This window comes from Dipodomys spectabilis, unplaced genomic scaffold (genome assembly GCF_019054845.1).
Source record: "Dipodomys spectabilis isolate Male_0828 unplaced genomic scaffold, ASM1905484v1 ptg000145l, whole genome shotgun sequence".
NCBI classification, from domain to species: Eukaryota; Metazoa; Chordata; class Mammalia; order Rodentia; family Heteromyidae; genus Dipodomys; species Dipodomys spectabilis.
In genome coordinates this window covers 4,948,228-4,964,485 of record NW_024870822.1, presented here as the reverse complement: position 1 = coordinate 4,964,485, position 16,258 = coordinate 4,948,228, and the positions used below count along the sequence as shown (strand labels likewise).

The 16,258-nt window shown below is 47.7% G+C and overlaps 1 protein-coding gene across 1 annotated transcript in view; it reads right to left on the bottom strand.

The window, feature by feature from the left end:
• Window positions 1-16,258, bottom strand: part of Abtb2 (ankyrin repeat and BTB domain containing 2) — a 164,729-nt gene that overhangs the window by 44,463 nt on the left and 104,008 nt on the right. The window contains exon 2 of the mRNA XM_042691354.1: window positions 3,632-3,778. Within this exon, the coding sequence (XP_042547288.1) occupies window positions 3,632-3,778 (147 nt within the window). The remainder of the gene's footprint in view (window positions 1-3,631; window positions 3,779-16,258) is intronic.

Sequence of the window (16,258 nt, the reverse complement as noted above, 5' to 3'; positions counted from 1 at the left end):
CTCTGGTCTGTCCAACCCTCATTATGAGCCATCAAATAAAAACAGCAGGCAAGAGTCAGGAATGCAGCACTGTCTTCAAAATAAGGCCCCTCACATCTGGCTGCCTTTAAAAATAAGTGTTTTGTTTTGTTTGTTTCTTATTCCTTCCCTTTAACTTTTTCATGGGTACAGAGGGACAGAGCAGAACACAGGGATCTAAGCTCCCCACGAAACTGCTTAACCTACTGGGCAGGCTGGTCTTGGCGGGGCGCAGAGAGCTAATGCATGTAAAACCTAGGGTAAACTTTTAGGTCCAAGGTGCCTGGTGCCAAGTATCACTAGCCTCATTAAGTTCTTTAGTCTCAGAGAAAAATTACAATATCTGCCTCTGCCTCTGTCTCTTCCCTCCTCCACACTGGGTTAGCAAAAACCTCTGGTTTCAGGGGAGGGGCGGGCAACTCAGGGTGTGACCTATCTTGTTCTGTTGCCTGGAAAGAATCTAGGGATCTTCTCTGGATCCTGATGAGTGGCTGGGCCAGGATGAGACCAAGCCTGGGTGAATTTCAGGAGATATACCTTGGGTAGGATAGAAAATGCATTCCTTCTAATGCACAGGTGTGCACGCATGCAAGTGCCCACACATTTGTGTACACATAGTGAGCGCTGCATGCTGTTCTATGCACTGTGGTAGGGACTGTTTTATGCTCCTGGGACAAAGCAGTGAATTAAAGCGATCATGGTTTTGTCCTCATGAAGCTGAAGTTCTCGTCAGAGGACAGAGAGGTAACCAATCTTACTTAGAAGTAAGTATCTTACTTACTTACTTATCTTTCAAGTGGGGGTCAGAGCTTTGAGTAAAGCTATAGCCATGCCAATGCCATGGGGAGGAGATAGAGGAATGAAGGGTTTTGAAAGGCCTGTAGGATATAGAGTCATTTAGATGGAGGCTTAAAAGAGTAAAGGGTTAATGTGCTTGGGCAGTGGTGAAAAAAATGTTAGAGAGAGCATCTGGTACAAAGACCAGGGGCAGCCGGGCGCCGGTGGCTCACGCCTGTCATCCTAGCTACTCAGGAGGCTGAGATCTGAGGATCGCGGTTCAAAGCCAGCCCGGGCAGGAAAGTCTGTGAAACTCTTATCTCCAATAAACCACCAGAAAACCGGAAGGCGCGGTAGCTCAAGTGGTAGAGCGCTAGCCTTGAGCTGAAGAGCGCAGGGACAGCGCTCAGACCCAGAGTTCAAGCCCTATGACCGACAAAATAAAAACAAAAAAACAAAAAACAAAACAACACAAAAAAACCCAGGGCAGCCTTGGCTAGGAAGATGGCCTTGTGGCTGGAATACAGCTATTAAGAGAAGAGTCTGCAACTGGAGTTAGATAGAGCACAAGTTCAGAGAGAACACAGGCCCTGAGCTTAAGCACCAATACCAGCAATTAAACTAAGTTAAAGTAAAAATAAGTAGGGTGCTAGTGGCTCAGGCCTGTAACCCTAGATACTCAGAAGGCTGAGATCTGAGGATCACAGTTTAAAGCCAGCCCATGTAGGGAAGTCCCTGAAACTCTTATCTTCAACTAATCACCAGAAAACTGGAAGTGGTGCTGTGGCTCAAAGTGGTAGAGACTAGCCTTGAGGAAAAGAGTGCCCAGGCCCAAAGTTCAAGCCCATGATTGACCCCCTCATCCCATCCTCTCATCCCGCCCCCCAAAAAGTAAGAGAAGAATGGGGTAGGTGATGAAGCCAGATTGCAAAGCAGGTCTCCAACCACAGTGAGGAGGTGGTGTTTTGCTGTGGGCACTGGGAAGCCATCAGTGTGGACAGCATGGACTTGAGCAGATGAGTGGCACTGTCCAATTTATGTTTTAAATGTCCTGGGCATGGGCAAGGTTGCTAACATGGGGGAGGTAAAAGAGGCAAACTCAAACTCAAGGTGGTTCTAGAACAATATGGAGGGAATGATGGCAAGCCCTTCCCCTGCAGGCCCCCTACATAGGGGACTGGCTTGGACTGCAATGGGAGCAAGGGCAAAGAATCAGAGTTCAATCTTGATCCCCACCGGTCCAAGAAGCTGAGGCTGAGCTGCTGGCCACATAGGAAGCCCACAATAGCAGAGCCATCAGAAGTGAGCCCTGCTCTCCTTGTTGGCAGTGTTGAGCTGGGAGAATGAATTCCTTTCCTTTTCTAAGTCTCTAGGGTGTATTCTGAGAACTGAGTGGGATATAGAGTAGGTGCTTCACGGTGCCTTGAGCACACTAAGTGCTCCATTGAAATTCAACAGTAAAGTAAAATGAAGGCGCTCTTCAATGAATGGAGCCCCAAGGACTCTCACTGTGCTCAGGAAACATGGCCTGGCCCCAAGATAGCCCCCTAGCCAGGAGGCATTTGTTAGAAAAGAGATCAAGCCACACACTGGAGCCCACTTCCCCTGTGCAGGGCCTTGGGGAGCAGGAGACCCAGGCAGCCCTGTGCTCTGTCTATCTGCTGTCAAAAGACAGAGCTGGAAGTCCCTGTGACCTTGAACCAGGCACCTTCATTTCCTGTCTTGGGAGAGGGGAACAGAATAGAAGGAGGAAGTTGCATCTGGAAGGAACCGAGTGGCTTAGCACTCACTGTTCAGATTCCAGAAAATGACAGACTCCCAGATGGGGAAAGCTGGAGCAGAGTGAACCTCCCTTGTCTCTATGTGGGGTGCTATGACCCTTCTGAGAGCACCCCTCCCCCTCATCAATGGCATCATCTCCACAGAGCAAGGAGAAATCAGGAGCCAGAGTATAATGTTTTATTTCCTAAGTAATTGGGATGAAGAGAGGGGACACTTGGTGTGGGATTTCTGTTTTACGGGCCCTGAGATCCTGTAAGGCACCTAGAGGCTGGGGGCAGGAACCACCACGTATCCCCTGCTCCGCTTCAGCCAGATGCTGTGTTTTTTTGGGGGGGGAGGTGGGGGTGGGAGATTGCTGGACCTGGGGCTTGAACTCAGAGCCTGGGTGCTGTCCCTGAGCTTTTTTGTTTTTGCCCAGGGCTAGCACTCTACCACTTTGAGTCACAGCTCCACTTCAGTTTTTTGTTTGTTTGTTTGTTTTGTAGTTAATTGGAGATAAGAATCTTATAGACTTTCCAGCCCAGGCTTGCTTTGAACCATGATCCTCAGATCTCTTCCTTTTGAATAGATAGGATCACAGGTGTGAGCCACCAATAACTAGTTTGTGTGTGTGTGTGTGTGTGTGTGTGTGTGTGTGTGTGTGTGTGTGTGTGTGTGTGTGTGTGTGGTTTGAGAAGGAGCAATGGTTGGAAAGTCTGAGCTCTCTGGGCTGGCAGGTGATGTGAAGATATTCAGGTCTGTGGCAGTAGGGGCTGCATGCTGAGCACCTCACTGCAGCTTGCCTCCCACCCATCCATCATTGCCGGCAGGACCATGATAAGAGTGCTGCTGGCTGAGTTTTTAAAAGAAACTAGAAATCAGATTAACATGTGACTGACCATGCCTTACAGTCTGTGAGCCACCAATCTGCCACAGTTAGTCTAGAAGCATCCAGCTTTCTTAGAAGGCCTGAGATGTAGAGCAGGCAGCCAGGATGTAGGCTGCAAGTTCTGCCCTATCTTCTCCCTGAGACCCCTGCTCTAGCCCAGGGACTGGATGTGGAGGTGACACTTACTCAGTTCCGAGATGCTGCCCACACATGTGGCCAGGAGAGATTGCTCCAGGGTCCGCAACTCCAGCTGAGCATAGGCATCCGCACGCTCATCGTGGCCCAGGGACCCGCCATTGTAGGGACTGAAGTAGGCAGGCAGAGAGAGGACACCTGTGGGAAAGCAAGATGGAGAGGTTATTCTCACTGTGGTGATGGTGGTCAGAGGCAGAATTCAGTCCCTTCCCTTCTGCTACAGCAGGGTCATGACGCAGATCTCCCTGAGACTTAAGAACATTGGACTTCTTCTCTGAGGGAGAAGAGGCCCCACTGTGGCTGGGGCTTTCCCCATGTGGAGACTACCCTCTCCTGGAGCTGCCCAAGGGACTGGCCTACTTAGGCTCGTGGGCAACCTGCTGATTATTTATAGCATGTCCGACTGAGCGAACAAGGTGTCCTGAGTGACAGGTAGAGCTGGCTTTGTGTCATGGTACTCAGGAGTGGTTGGGCCAGAGGTCAGTGACCATCTTGATCACCCAAAGGCCAGTTCCACCCATGGAGTCCTCTCACTTCCCTATGTTCTCATGTGCTTCTTCAAGCCCAGAAAGGGCTGGGGGAGGGGGAGCAGGGAGGAGAGGAGGGCCACCACTGGGAAAGGGACACTGTCCTTTCTACTCCAAGCAAGGGATGTGGCCCAGCCCCTGGCCAAGTCCAATTAGTGTTTCTCATTAGCACTTCAACAGCTGAGAGCAGAACTGTCAGAATCCATCCCAGGGGAAGACGGGCTGGAAATCTCTCAGCCTCACTGTGTGGCTTCTTAGTAAGACCAGAAAAGCAAACTTGTGCTGCTTTCAGATGACGCATGGCATCATAAAGAGCACGTGGCCCCAGAAATTCTCACTATGGCCAGAGCCCCGAGCAGGGGTTCCTAATGTTTGGTAACTCCCCCACCTTCCACCCAACTTTTATTTATTATTAATTTATTTTTCAAGAAAGATACTTAGAGGAATGGCATTAGTCACTTTGGGGAAACAATCTAAAATGTACTGAGAGAGCTGGAGAGCCTCTGGGGTGTGGCCAAGCCTGGGTTATAATCTCCACAGTGCCCAAGTGAGGTGTGCAACAAGGACAGTGTAATGGGTTGGTATCACAGAGTGAATAAAACAAGGCCCTAGGGTGGAAGCCTGGGATCAGAACTCCAGTCCTGGCATGTGAATAGCAGCGTGATCCTGGGCAGCCACTTGGTCCACTCTCCATTAACCAGACACAGCAAAAGTCCCCCCCCCTCCAACCGCACCCTAGCAGCTCATGGGGCTGCTGTGAGGTGGGGCTGAATCACCAGACTATTGCTTGAGCACTAGCACCAGCACGTGGCTGGGAATTGGTCCTCTATTAAGTGTGATTGCTGTTATTTGTGTTCTGTGCTGGAAACATGGGCTGCTATTGACACTGTGTCATTTATCTTTCGGCTACTCGGGAGACTGGCACTAAGGCTCTGGTTTCAATGTTGAGAGGCTGACAGGGGGACAGCATGAATACCCTGCTTAGGTAGGTAGAGAAGATGAGATGCAAACTGGGGTGGGGATAGTTCTAGAAAGTGAGCCTAGACTGCAATGAATGTAAAACTAGGACCAGAGTGTCGGACACCTCTTGCTGAGCTCTGAATATTTTTGTTGAGAGGCAGGCAAAGGGACCAGATTCTGGCACAATGTCCTCCCTGACCATTCTGCAGGTTTGGGGCTGGTTAGGTTTGCCCTTGCCCAAGGCAGGCCTCCCAGCATCCTGTGCTTGAGTGGCTGAGACCTGCCTCCCTGCCCCTCCCTTCAGCCTTCCCAGCAGACCAGCACTGACTCTGTAAGGTTCTGAATCAAAGCCAGTCCTCCAAGCTTTGTTTCTGCTGGAGGAAGGGGAAGAGTGTGTAGTGGAGTTGCCCCTACCAAGGCCCCTTTTTCTAAAGCAGAAATTTTCCTGACAGCTGAGTAACCAAACACGCTAGGAAGAGCTGGCTCTGAGCACTGAGACATATACAACAAAGGAGAAAGCCACCCAACGACATGCCTCAGCCCACAGGCAGCCCACAAGCAGCTGCAGGAGTCTGTGCGCAGCCTGCTTCTTCTTCCTCTCTCCCCTCCTCATCCCCAGAAACAACACTGGAGACATGTGGATCAAATTTGCAGTGCTTAGGGCAAGGGAATTGGACATTCAGCTGATTTGTCAAAGGATTCCCAGAGAGTAATATTATGTCAATAGATGGAGTAACACGAGCTGGCTGCCCTGTTAATAATAGCCCCTATTTTCCCAGTCATCACCACTCAAAGGGCCTTTCACTCAATACTGTGGCAAAAATAGTTATGCACCTATTATTAATAACAGTAATTGATAGCATAACAGCTTTGGCATAGGACCTTTGGCTTTTAAGAGGTGTGTGTGTGTGTGTGTGTGTGTGTGTGTGTGTGTGTGTGTGTGTATGTATGCATGTGTGCGCGTGCCAGTTCTGAGGTTTGAACTCAGGGTCTTGGTGCTGCCCTTAGCATTTTTCTCTCAAGTCTATAACTCTACCACTTAAGCCACATATCCATTTCTGGCTTTGTTGATAGTTTACAGGAGATAAGAATCTCATGGACTTTCCTGCCCAGGCTGGCACTGAACCGTGATCTTCAGATCTCAGCTTCCTGAACAGCGAGGATTATACACATAAACCACTGGCATCCAGTTTAACAGATTTTTAAATATCTATTTTGTAGTTTATTTTTCTAGCAAGAGAGATAGAGAGCCATCAGTATTATTAACAGCCAGGCTGACTTTTTAATTGGAGGTTTACTATGTGCCAGGTACTGTGAGAACAACTTCTTATGTATTCCCACATTTAAGTCCAGGACATCACCTTACAGATGAGAAGTCCAAGGACAAAGCTAAATGACTTGCCCAAGGTTGCCCAGGTTCCCAAAAAGTGAATGGGGCTAGAGCTTTAATCTCTCCAATGAAATCTTTTCAAATGAAATGCCACTCTAACTTGGGCTTCTGGGTCCTTCTGGTAAGAAAACACTTTGGATGTTTGGGAGGAGAGGGGTCTGAAGTTTGATCAGAGGAAACTCAATAACCTAGAATTAGGACTTTTAATAAAGCTCTAGGTTTTCTGGAAGCCTCTCATGAAACTCCAAAAGTGGAAGGCAGTCTTTTTTATTCCCACTTGTCTTCCTAGAATGCAGTTCTGCAGCTTTTATTCCAAACCTACTCCTACCAAAAACAATTTAAAAAAAAACAAAACTTCTCCATGTCAATCTTAAATATTCTGCAGCTCACAATGAGACAGAAATTACTTTCTTTGTATTCTAATTCCTCTCAATCCCTCCATTTCTCCTTCCCCACCCCCCACTTCCCAAGCAAGGTTCCCCACCTCCCCAAAAGAGGAATTCCCAACAAACAAGAAAATAAAGGACATATATAGTCTTCCATTTAGTAAAATCTTTAGGAGAAATAGATCATCTCAGTCTTAATAGGAAAGCAAGCATACTGGAATGTTGCCTTCTCAGCTCCAATCCATCCCTGCAGAACTCTGCTCGCTACACACAGAACCAAGTGCATCGCTCAGGTCATTACTATGAAGTGAATTACTAAATGTGAAACATGATGGGGATTGAGCTGTCCTCTGCCTTCCTCTCGTGCTGACTCAGCGCCCCACTCCAACAGTCTGGGAAACTTCTACAAGTCTCTATCTATATGGAGTCATAATCTCTACCTTCTACCACTCAACTTTTCTCATTCTAATTGCTCAACCCCTAAATCTCAGAACTCATTATCTTGTTTCTCAAAACCTCCTCCTCTATCTTCCTCCTCCTCTTTCCCAGTTCTCTATCCAGTTGCCCAACAGGAGACCTCTGAGCCTTCATTACTGAGGAGGAGCCTCAGTAATGATGTTAGGATCCTTGCTTCTCTAAGCTGTGCTCCACAGGCCCTGGTATGGGGGTGGGGACAATGTTTTCTGCCCGGGTGATCTCCCATGCACGCCCAAAGGGGGCGCCACTGAATGGAGACAAGAAGCTTGGTCACCTGGCCTTCTTGACATCCCCCTCCCAGCCATGTGAGGAATAGATGGGCAGCACCCTGGGTTAACGAAGCACCTTTCAGTGGCAGAGAATCAATGGAGATTCCATCCACTGCTCTGTGAAGACACTGGCTTGATCTGAGGGTGTCTCAAGTTTTCTCCAGCACTGCTCTAGCTTCTGAGTGACCCATGTAGTCTCTAACATGATGTGGACCCAAAGGTAGACCTGTTCCTATGCCTTAATTTCCCTCACAGACATAAGACCTCTCCAACACACACACACACACACACACACACAATTTTAAGTATAAGAAAAAAAGACACATTCTGTATAAAATAGTTTGTAGTTCAACTTTTCTTAGTTTTTTTTTTTTTTCAACTTAAGGTCTTGCTATAGCTCAGGCTGGCCTTAAACTCTCCCTCCTGATCTTTGCTTAGGTTCTCTCCCCTCCTTACCAAGTACAGGGATTATAGGTATAAACCACCACACCTGGCATGTAGTTCAGTGTTTCTGAGCATTCATCAAAAAAAAAATCAAGGCTTTTAATTTTTTTTAAACTCAGCAAACCATTACCTGTGCACTCCTCAGAGTTATAAATGTTCTATCTGTTCAGTAGGCCCAAACATCTTTCAAGTCCCTGACCCAACTCTCTCTTATCCCCAAAACGAGACCTACTGGCCACTGGCCTCAAGGATGCTCACTTGCCAAGGCAGCTGAGGTCCATGCCTGTCCTGCTTCTTTGAATTGAAGACTGGCATGCAGAGGATTATTTTTACTGTCTTGCAAGGAACACATGGGGCAGGGGCACTTCCACTAGTTTTCATAAGGGCTGTAGGCACAGATGGAGTTCAATCCATAAACATCTCAAAGGAAAAATCATATTGCCCCAGTATGGTTTCCAAGTGGCCCACAGAATCCAATCCATTTAAAAAAGGTGTTTCTGCTCTCTGATCTGGACCTTTATATACAACATGTGGAGTGCCAGTTGCTGTGTATGAATCATTCCAGAACAAAGTACGGAAAGATTGAACACGAATATCTTTCAGAGTCCAACATGAGAGGTAAGGACAGTAGTTTCTGAAAGAACTTCGCCAAATGGTATTTGTCTTGACATTGTAAACACAGAGGTTGGGGCATGGGTGTGGAAGCAAAGAGGAAGATGAAGGAAATAAAGAGAGAAGCATGGAAGTGGGGTGAAATATGCCCAAGACGGGACAGACACCTATGGAAAAATGACTCACCCAAACTAATCTGAAGTATAGCTGTTTCCTGGGCAAACCGATCATCTCAATATGGGACCACTGTACTGCAATGCTCAAGAGTTCAAGTGAGGAAAGAATGCTGGGAGATGGGGAGTGTGTGTGTGTGTGTGTGTGTGTGTGTGTGTGTATACCTGTGTACACGTGGGTGTGGGGGTGGTATCTACACTGAGTCCAGAGAGCAATTATTAACTATGAGCCAATAAAAAGGAGCTAGCTATCATATTATCTCATTATTCCATGCTGAAAACAAGCATTTGAACCCTACACACACTGGAGCAGTAAAAAACTACTAGTATGGTGCCCTCCTTGGTCCGTGAGGGATACAGATTCAGAAAGCCAGGTCCTTACTCTTTACCTGACTTTTGTAACTATAACCTCTCTGTACACCTTTACAGTAACAATTTAAAAAAAGAAATAAAGCTAGGTCCTTTGGCTAAATCCACAGATAGAAAATGGCAGAGGTGAGCTGGGCACTGGTGGCTCACACCTGTAATCCTAGCTCCTCAGGAGGCTGAGACTTGAAGGATGTCTGTTTGAAGCCCACCTGGGCAAAAATAAAAAGTCCTTGAGACCCCTTCTTTCCAATTAACCTGCAGAGCAGTGTTGGAGGCATGGCTCAGGTGGTAGAATGCCGGTCTAGCAAGCAAGCTCTTGCAATCAGGAGGCCCTCAATTCAAACTCCGGTGCTGGCAAAATAAAAAGGAAAATGAAATGAAGTGTCCAAGGCGAGATTCAGGTCAGCATGTCTGACATGGATGCCCATACTGGTTTCTTGAATGTCATGCTGCCTCTCATGGCATGGAGTTAAGACTTGCAGGAGACTTGCCCCAAATAGCTCTTCATTTAAACCCAGAACAGAACATTTCCCAAGTGCTAACCATGCCACCAGCACTTGCCCCTCCTCCTTCCCCATCTCAGGTATGGAAATAAAAAGCAAATAATAATTACACTCTGGGTAATACCTCATACTGGCTAAGTCATCAGACCACCACCAGTGAGAGGTGGTTTTCCAGTGAAGTATAGCTCAGCGTTACACAGTACAATAATAACTCTGTTATGACTGTCTCGGGGGTTGGTGGCCAGGGGACCCAGGGAAGATAGAAGATTGGCAAAGTATGACACACTCCTATCCAGTGTCCCCCCTTTCTCCTAAGACACTGTGGCAAAAAGAAAACCTTATTCTGAATGGTGGGCTTGTGTTTCTTGGGGCCCCGCCTGGGGAGTTGGTGGTTGGCCTGCCTTCTCCCCCTCCCCCAGCAGCTGGCTTCTCCATTTCCTTCAGGCAGGGAATGGGTAGTGAGGGACACAGAGGGGCCCATAACAAGACAGTGCAGGTGACCCTGGTGGCGGTACTGGCTCCATAGCATTTGGGAAATTCCTTCCTTTAAGGTATTATCAGTTCTGTGGTTAAGGTAGTATCAGTTCTGTGGTGGATTCAGATAACTACAGAATGCTTGGGAAAAAACGAACTGGTCAAGATGGTAAGATTGCCTCTGTGTGTGTGTGTGTGTGGCAAAAACTCAATAAAAATGCAATCTGCTCACTGCTCTTTCCCCTCCTTGCAAGAAAGTAAAATAAAGCCAGAGTAACCTTGTAGACCACTTTCAGGAAATGAAACCTAAAAGTGAACTCTGGAAATGTAGCAAACAGTCACAATACCAGGCAGTGTGGGGCAGAAAAACCAACCTCTGAACTGTGGAGCTTTTTCCTGTGGAAAAAGATCCCTGTGTTATTTTGAATACTTTTTAAGAGATTCTGGGTGGCCTGTCTCCAAAGGATTGATATAAAATAGCAAGAACTCGAATGACCCTAGAAGCACAAGTCTTGGAAAGGAAAACTCACCCTATGGCCATGGTCCTTTGTCAATGCTTTCCTCGCCCCACACTAATTCCCATAACCCAAGGATGCTAGGGGGTCAACTTCTGTACAAACCAATACATTCAAAAGGCATGTACAGGGCTGGGGATAGAGCTGGTTGGTACAGTGCTAGCCTAGCACATGTGAGCTGTGGGTTCCATTCCCAGCACTGCAAAATAAAGACATAAATAAAAATAAAAGCTAGGCATTGGTGGCTCATGCCACCTCCCTACTCAGGAGGCTGAGCTAAGGATCATGGTTCAAAGCCAGTCCAAACATTAAAGTCTGTTAAAGACTCTTATTTCCAATTAACTAATAAAAAGCCAAAAGTTGAGATGTGGCTCAAGTGGTAAGAGCATTAAACTTGAGCATAAAGACAAGCAAGGGTGAGAGACCAGAAAGGGTGAGTCCCAGCATTGACACTAGACCAATGGTCAAATAAGCACATACATACTCACAAAGATTATAGAGAACCAGAGAATGGGGATGACACAAGGTAGTTAGAGTTAGACTCACCGATACCAGTCCTTTTCCCTACGGGTCCTCACAGCCACCAAGGTAAGGCTAGTTCTCTCCATGCTGGGGTAGAGCAGTGTTTTCAACAACCTTCCTTCCCACTTATTTTTGGTGCTGGTTCTAGGGCTTGAACTCAGGACCTGGGTACTGCCCCTGAACTCTTTTTTGCTCTAGGCTAGCAATCTACCACCTGAGCCATAGCTCTAAGCTCTGGCTTAGAGATAAAAGTCTCATGGATTTTCCTGCCTGGGCTGTCTCTGAGCCAAGATCTTCGATCTCAGCCTCCTTGAGCAGCTAGGATTTACAGGTGTGAGCCCCAGTGCCTGGCTTCCCACCCATTTTTACTTCCATGAGTCATACTCATGGAAATCAGAGATAAGGTTTGTCTGCATGTTTCACCTAAGACTCAGCCCTGTGCCCAGATGGGGTGACTCAGGGACTACATGTCTGGGAGGCCCTCCACAGTATCTTGCTGACACTCAGGCCTAGCTGTGTTCCTGCTGCTCTGGACCGATAGGATCATTCCGCAGCCATGCCGTATCTGTGCGGGGCGCAACATTTTCTGGTCATTAAGAACAAGGAGTGGTTTCCAATCAAGCAGGATTGGCTGTTCTGGGCTGAGGTCTGAAGTATGGGGGTCTCCACAGTCCTGGGAGGCTGCTTGCTATGAGTAGTGCTGCTAGACTGGCAATGGGGGAGGAAGAGGGGTTTAAGGCCACATTGGACAGAGGGATGAAAATGGCCAGGAATCCATAACCAACACAAGTTTTTACAAGGCCTAGGGCACATGGCCAAGGTGGTTATTAATAGAACATGAGTGTATCCATCAGACATGCACTGCACTGAAGTGTGCTCCCAAACTCAACCTGCACACTCCTCAGGTAATTTAAGAGCATGGGTCATAGACAAGAAGGTTCAACAACCCAGTGTTGCCACTTATTTGCTATGTGACTTCATACTTGCTACTTCAAGTATGAAGTAGCTACTTGCTACTTCACCTCTCTGAGGTCACTGTGGTTTTGCACTCAAGGCCTCACACTTCCTAGGCAGGCACTCTGCAGCATTAAGCCCTTTTTACTTTAGATATTATTTGAATAGGTCTCATGTTTATGCCTGGGGCTATTTTGGCTCAAAATCTTCCTATTTATGCCTCCTGCTTGCTGAGATGACAGACGTATGCAACCATACTCAGTTTACTCGTTGAGATTGGAAATCTCAAAAACTTCTTTCTACAGGGTGCTGGTGGCTCAGACCTGTAATCCTAGCTACTCAGGAGGCTGAGATCTGAGGATCGCAATTCAAAGACAGTCAAGGCAGAAAGGTTCATGAGGCAGGAGACTCTTATCTCCAATTAACCAGCTAAAAGCTAGAAGCTTGTGGCTCAAGTGGTAGAGCACCAGCAGATAAGGGCCTGGACTCCCTGTATGAGGCCCACTGAATGAGTTTGAGCAGCTAAGTGACAAGCTTACCTGCATACATGAGGCAGGTATGTTAGGCAAACAGGGAGGCCACAGTGCAGGAGGGTGGCCTCCAGAAAGTCCCACTGTAAGACTGGGAATAGATGTTCTGTGATGGAATTTGTAATCCAAGTCCTATCTGGGCTTGACACTGCTTGACCCTCTGTTCAGCTTCCCAATTCTGTTCATTTGAGCACTAGACACTTCAGTATCAAAGATTAAGGCTGCAGATTATTTTTGCATCTAGAAACAAATCATCATCATCATCATCATCATCATCATCATCATCATTGGTTTTTTGTTGGCCGTGGGGCTTGAACTCTGGGCCTGGGTGCTGTCCCTTAGCTCTTCAGCTCAAGGCTGGAACTCTACCACTTGAGCTACAGCGCCACTTCCAGTTTTCTGGTAGTTTATTGGCGATAAGAGTTTCACGGACTTTCCTGCCTGGGCTGGCTTTGAACCTCGATCCTCAGATCTCAGCCTCCTGAGTAGCTAGGATTACAGGCGTGAGCCACTGGTGCCCAGCTCATTATTATTATTTTGAGGCGGGGTCTCACTTTGTAAGCTGGCTGTACACTTAGACCCTCCCACCTGTGCCTCCCAAGTGCTGGGATTACAGGTATGGACGACCTGGCTCTAGAGAACTGTTTTGCATATTGATGTGCAGTTGTTCCAGTACTGTTTGTTGGAAAAGACTGCCTTTGCTCCATTGTATTGCTTTTGCTCCTGAGTCAAAGGCCAGCTAATTCCATGCCTGTAGATCTATTTCTAGATTCTGTACTCTGTTCCATTGATCTATTTGTCTCGAGATAATGATAGCTCTATATTATTCTTATTGAATTATTCTTATTGAAATATGGTGCCTAACTGGCACCATCTTGGCATCATGGCTGTTGATGGGGACTTTCCAAAATTCATTTCCCTACCCAACCCCCAGGTGATAGGTGCCTGAATTCCTAGAAGCAGGGGCAGTGGGACTTGGACAATAGGTTCCTGGATCTGCCAGACCTGTACTATGAACTGGCAAGAATTCTCGGGTTCCCTGTGACCCTGCCCACCTAACCATGACCTATTTAGGCCCCTCGACCCCGGCCACCACTGCACCCTGGCTCATGTCTCCTGACTTGCCTCAAGTCATCATGCTGTCGCTCTTCAACTCTCCATTAGAGTTGATCTGGTTTGTTGAGGCTGTTTTCTGCTTTAATACCCTCATGGCTCAGTTTCTTAACAGTATTAAGTGCATTGCAGGCTGAAAATTTTTTGGGGACATGTATGGGTGGAAGGACAGGAGGCCTCTAGAACATTCTGGAACATTCAGCCTCAGACTGGCACATCCCTCCCAGACTTCTCTGTGTCATTCCTGGGATCCTGAAGGGCACTGTCACCTTTCCCTGAGAAGATGTAAGAGAATAGTCATTAGACACTGCAATTGCACCATGCCGCTCAGTGATCTTTCCAGTGCTACTCCTTCTCCTTCTTGGCTCACAAACATCTACTTTGCATCCAATGGGTGTGTGACATTCCAGGAGCCTCAGAAGACACTTTCCCAAGCTTTCCTTAGCAACCCCATATAGCAGTTAAGGCCAAGGAGTTCAAGAATTCAAGGCCTTGGAAGATGTTCCTTTTTCTCTTCATAGGCAATGGGTTGGCTGGCTGGCAGGACTTTCGCTCTGGCATGACTGGGACACACACTGCCTGAAGAAGGTAACATAGCAATCACCTACCACCATGAGTAGGGTCCCCTGATGCAGAGCTGGAGTGTATTCCCAGCAAGTGCAGCACACAGGCTGAGATGGGGAGCAATGGATACAAGAACAGATGTAAGAGCAGGACCATAGCCAACATACTGCTTATGCAGAGCAGAAGCTACAGGGAATAAGCAGCTAACCAACACCATGAAAAGCCTGTCCCTGAACTTTTTGCTACAAGTAAAACCAAACCAAAACAAAACTCCTACTGGGTCTATTAGTGTGCTAGTGCTTCAGAAACAAAGTATCATAGTCTATTTGGCTTAAACAACAAAAGTAGCTTCTCACTGCTCAAGGGGTCAGAACTTTCCTGATTTCTTCTCATACCTCCCTACTGAGCTTGTAGGTGGCAGGTCTTCAAGTTGTCTCTTTCTGAGCCTGCCTGTGTTCTGATCTCCTCTTGTAAGGATACTCAGCATTTTAGATTAGAATGCAATCTCATGACTGCATTTTATATGAATTGACTCTTTAAAGGTCCTATTTCCAAATATATTCTGAGCCCCTGGATAGCAACACCTGAACTTCAGTGGGTGCACACTTTAGTCCAGAATAGTGTGTGTGTGTGTGTGTGTGTGTGTGTGTGTGTGTGTGTGCGCGCGCGCGCGCGCGCATGCACCAATAATGGGGCTTGAACTCAGGGCCAGGGTGCTCTCCCTTAGCTTTTGCTCTCAAGGCTGACACTCTACGACCTAAGCCACAGCGCCATTTCCAGCTTTTTGGTGATTAACTGGAGATAAGAGTCTCACAGATTTTCCTGCCCAGGCTGGATTTCGAACCACCATTTTCAAATCTCAGCCTCCCAAGTAGCTAGGATTATAGGCATGAGACACCCAACACCCTGCCATAGTCCTGCTCTTGAGGACTCCTATCTCTTGCCAAGTCTGCAGCCACCTTCCTGGAGGGGAAGGTCTTCCCTGAGAAGCCCCATTGTCCTCATTGCTCTGGACACAGGGGAGCCTCAGATTGTCTGCAGAGCTGTGAGTGACCCAGTATACTTAGACTGCAACTCTGGGCTTTGGCCCGAAGCCCCTCGCTGTTTGTTTTACAAACTCCTACTTACAGTCTCGAATTAGGCTCATTAAAAAGGCAGCTCCCCGTGGGGCTATAAACGTCACATGGACAGGCGGAGGGTGAGTTTATGAGGCTGGCGTGTGATCTGCCCACCAACACTGTGAGGGCCCAGTGGAAAGAGTGACGCAGCCAGAGGGCTTAGCAGAGCCTCTCTCCCCACGGCCTCCCGGCTGATGCAGGGGTTGGCACGGGGCCAGGCAGCTGGGCGTGGTATGGTGGGAGTTCTTCCATCAGCTGCCTGCTTTCAGGACAGTGGATGGAGGGAACCTGCCACTCTGGGACCCTTCTTCTCCCGCTCTTGAGGCAAAGCCCCCCCCCATCTTTCCATTTCTAATCATCTCCACAGCACAGTCTGCTACCTCCCACCTATATGACCAGGGGCCCATGCTCCTGCCCTGGACACTGACATGTGTGTATCTGTGCTCCGCAGCTCCTGGTGGCCTCTGGAGATCAGTCTCAATTATGCAAACCACTGACCAGCTAGCGTGTCCCAAACCTCATGGCCACCCTGTTCATCTTACTGTCCACATCCCCAGCCAAGGACCAGATGGTGAGGGTGAGAAAGAATAGAATCTCTTAACCCTGTTGAGTAAGCTTCAGAGGCAATGGCCCTGTTCCTGGGTTTTACTGATGTACATAAACAATCTCCTGCATCAAAACAACAGTAAAACCAAGCCAGAAGAGCACATGGTATCTA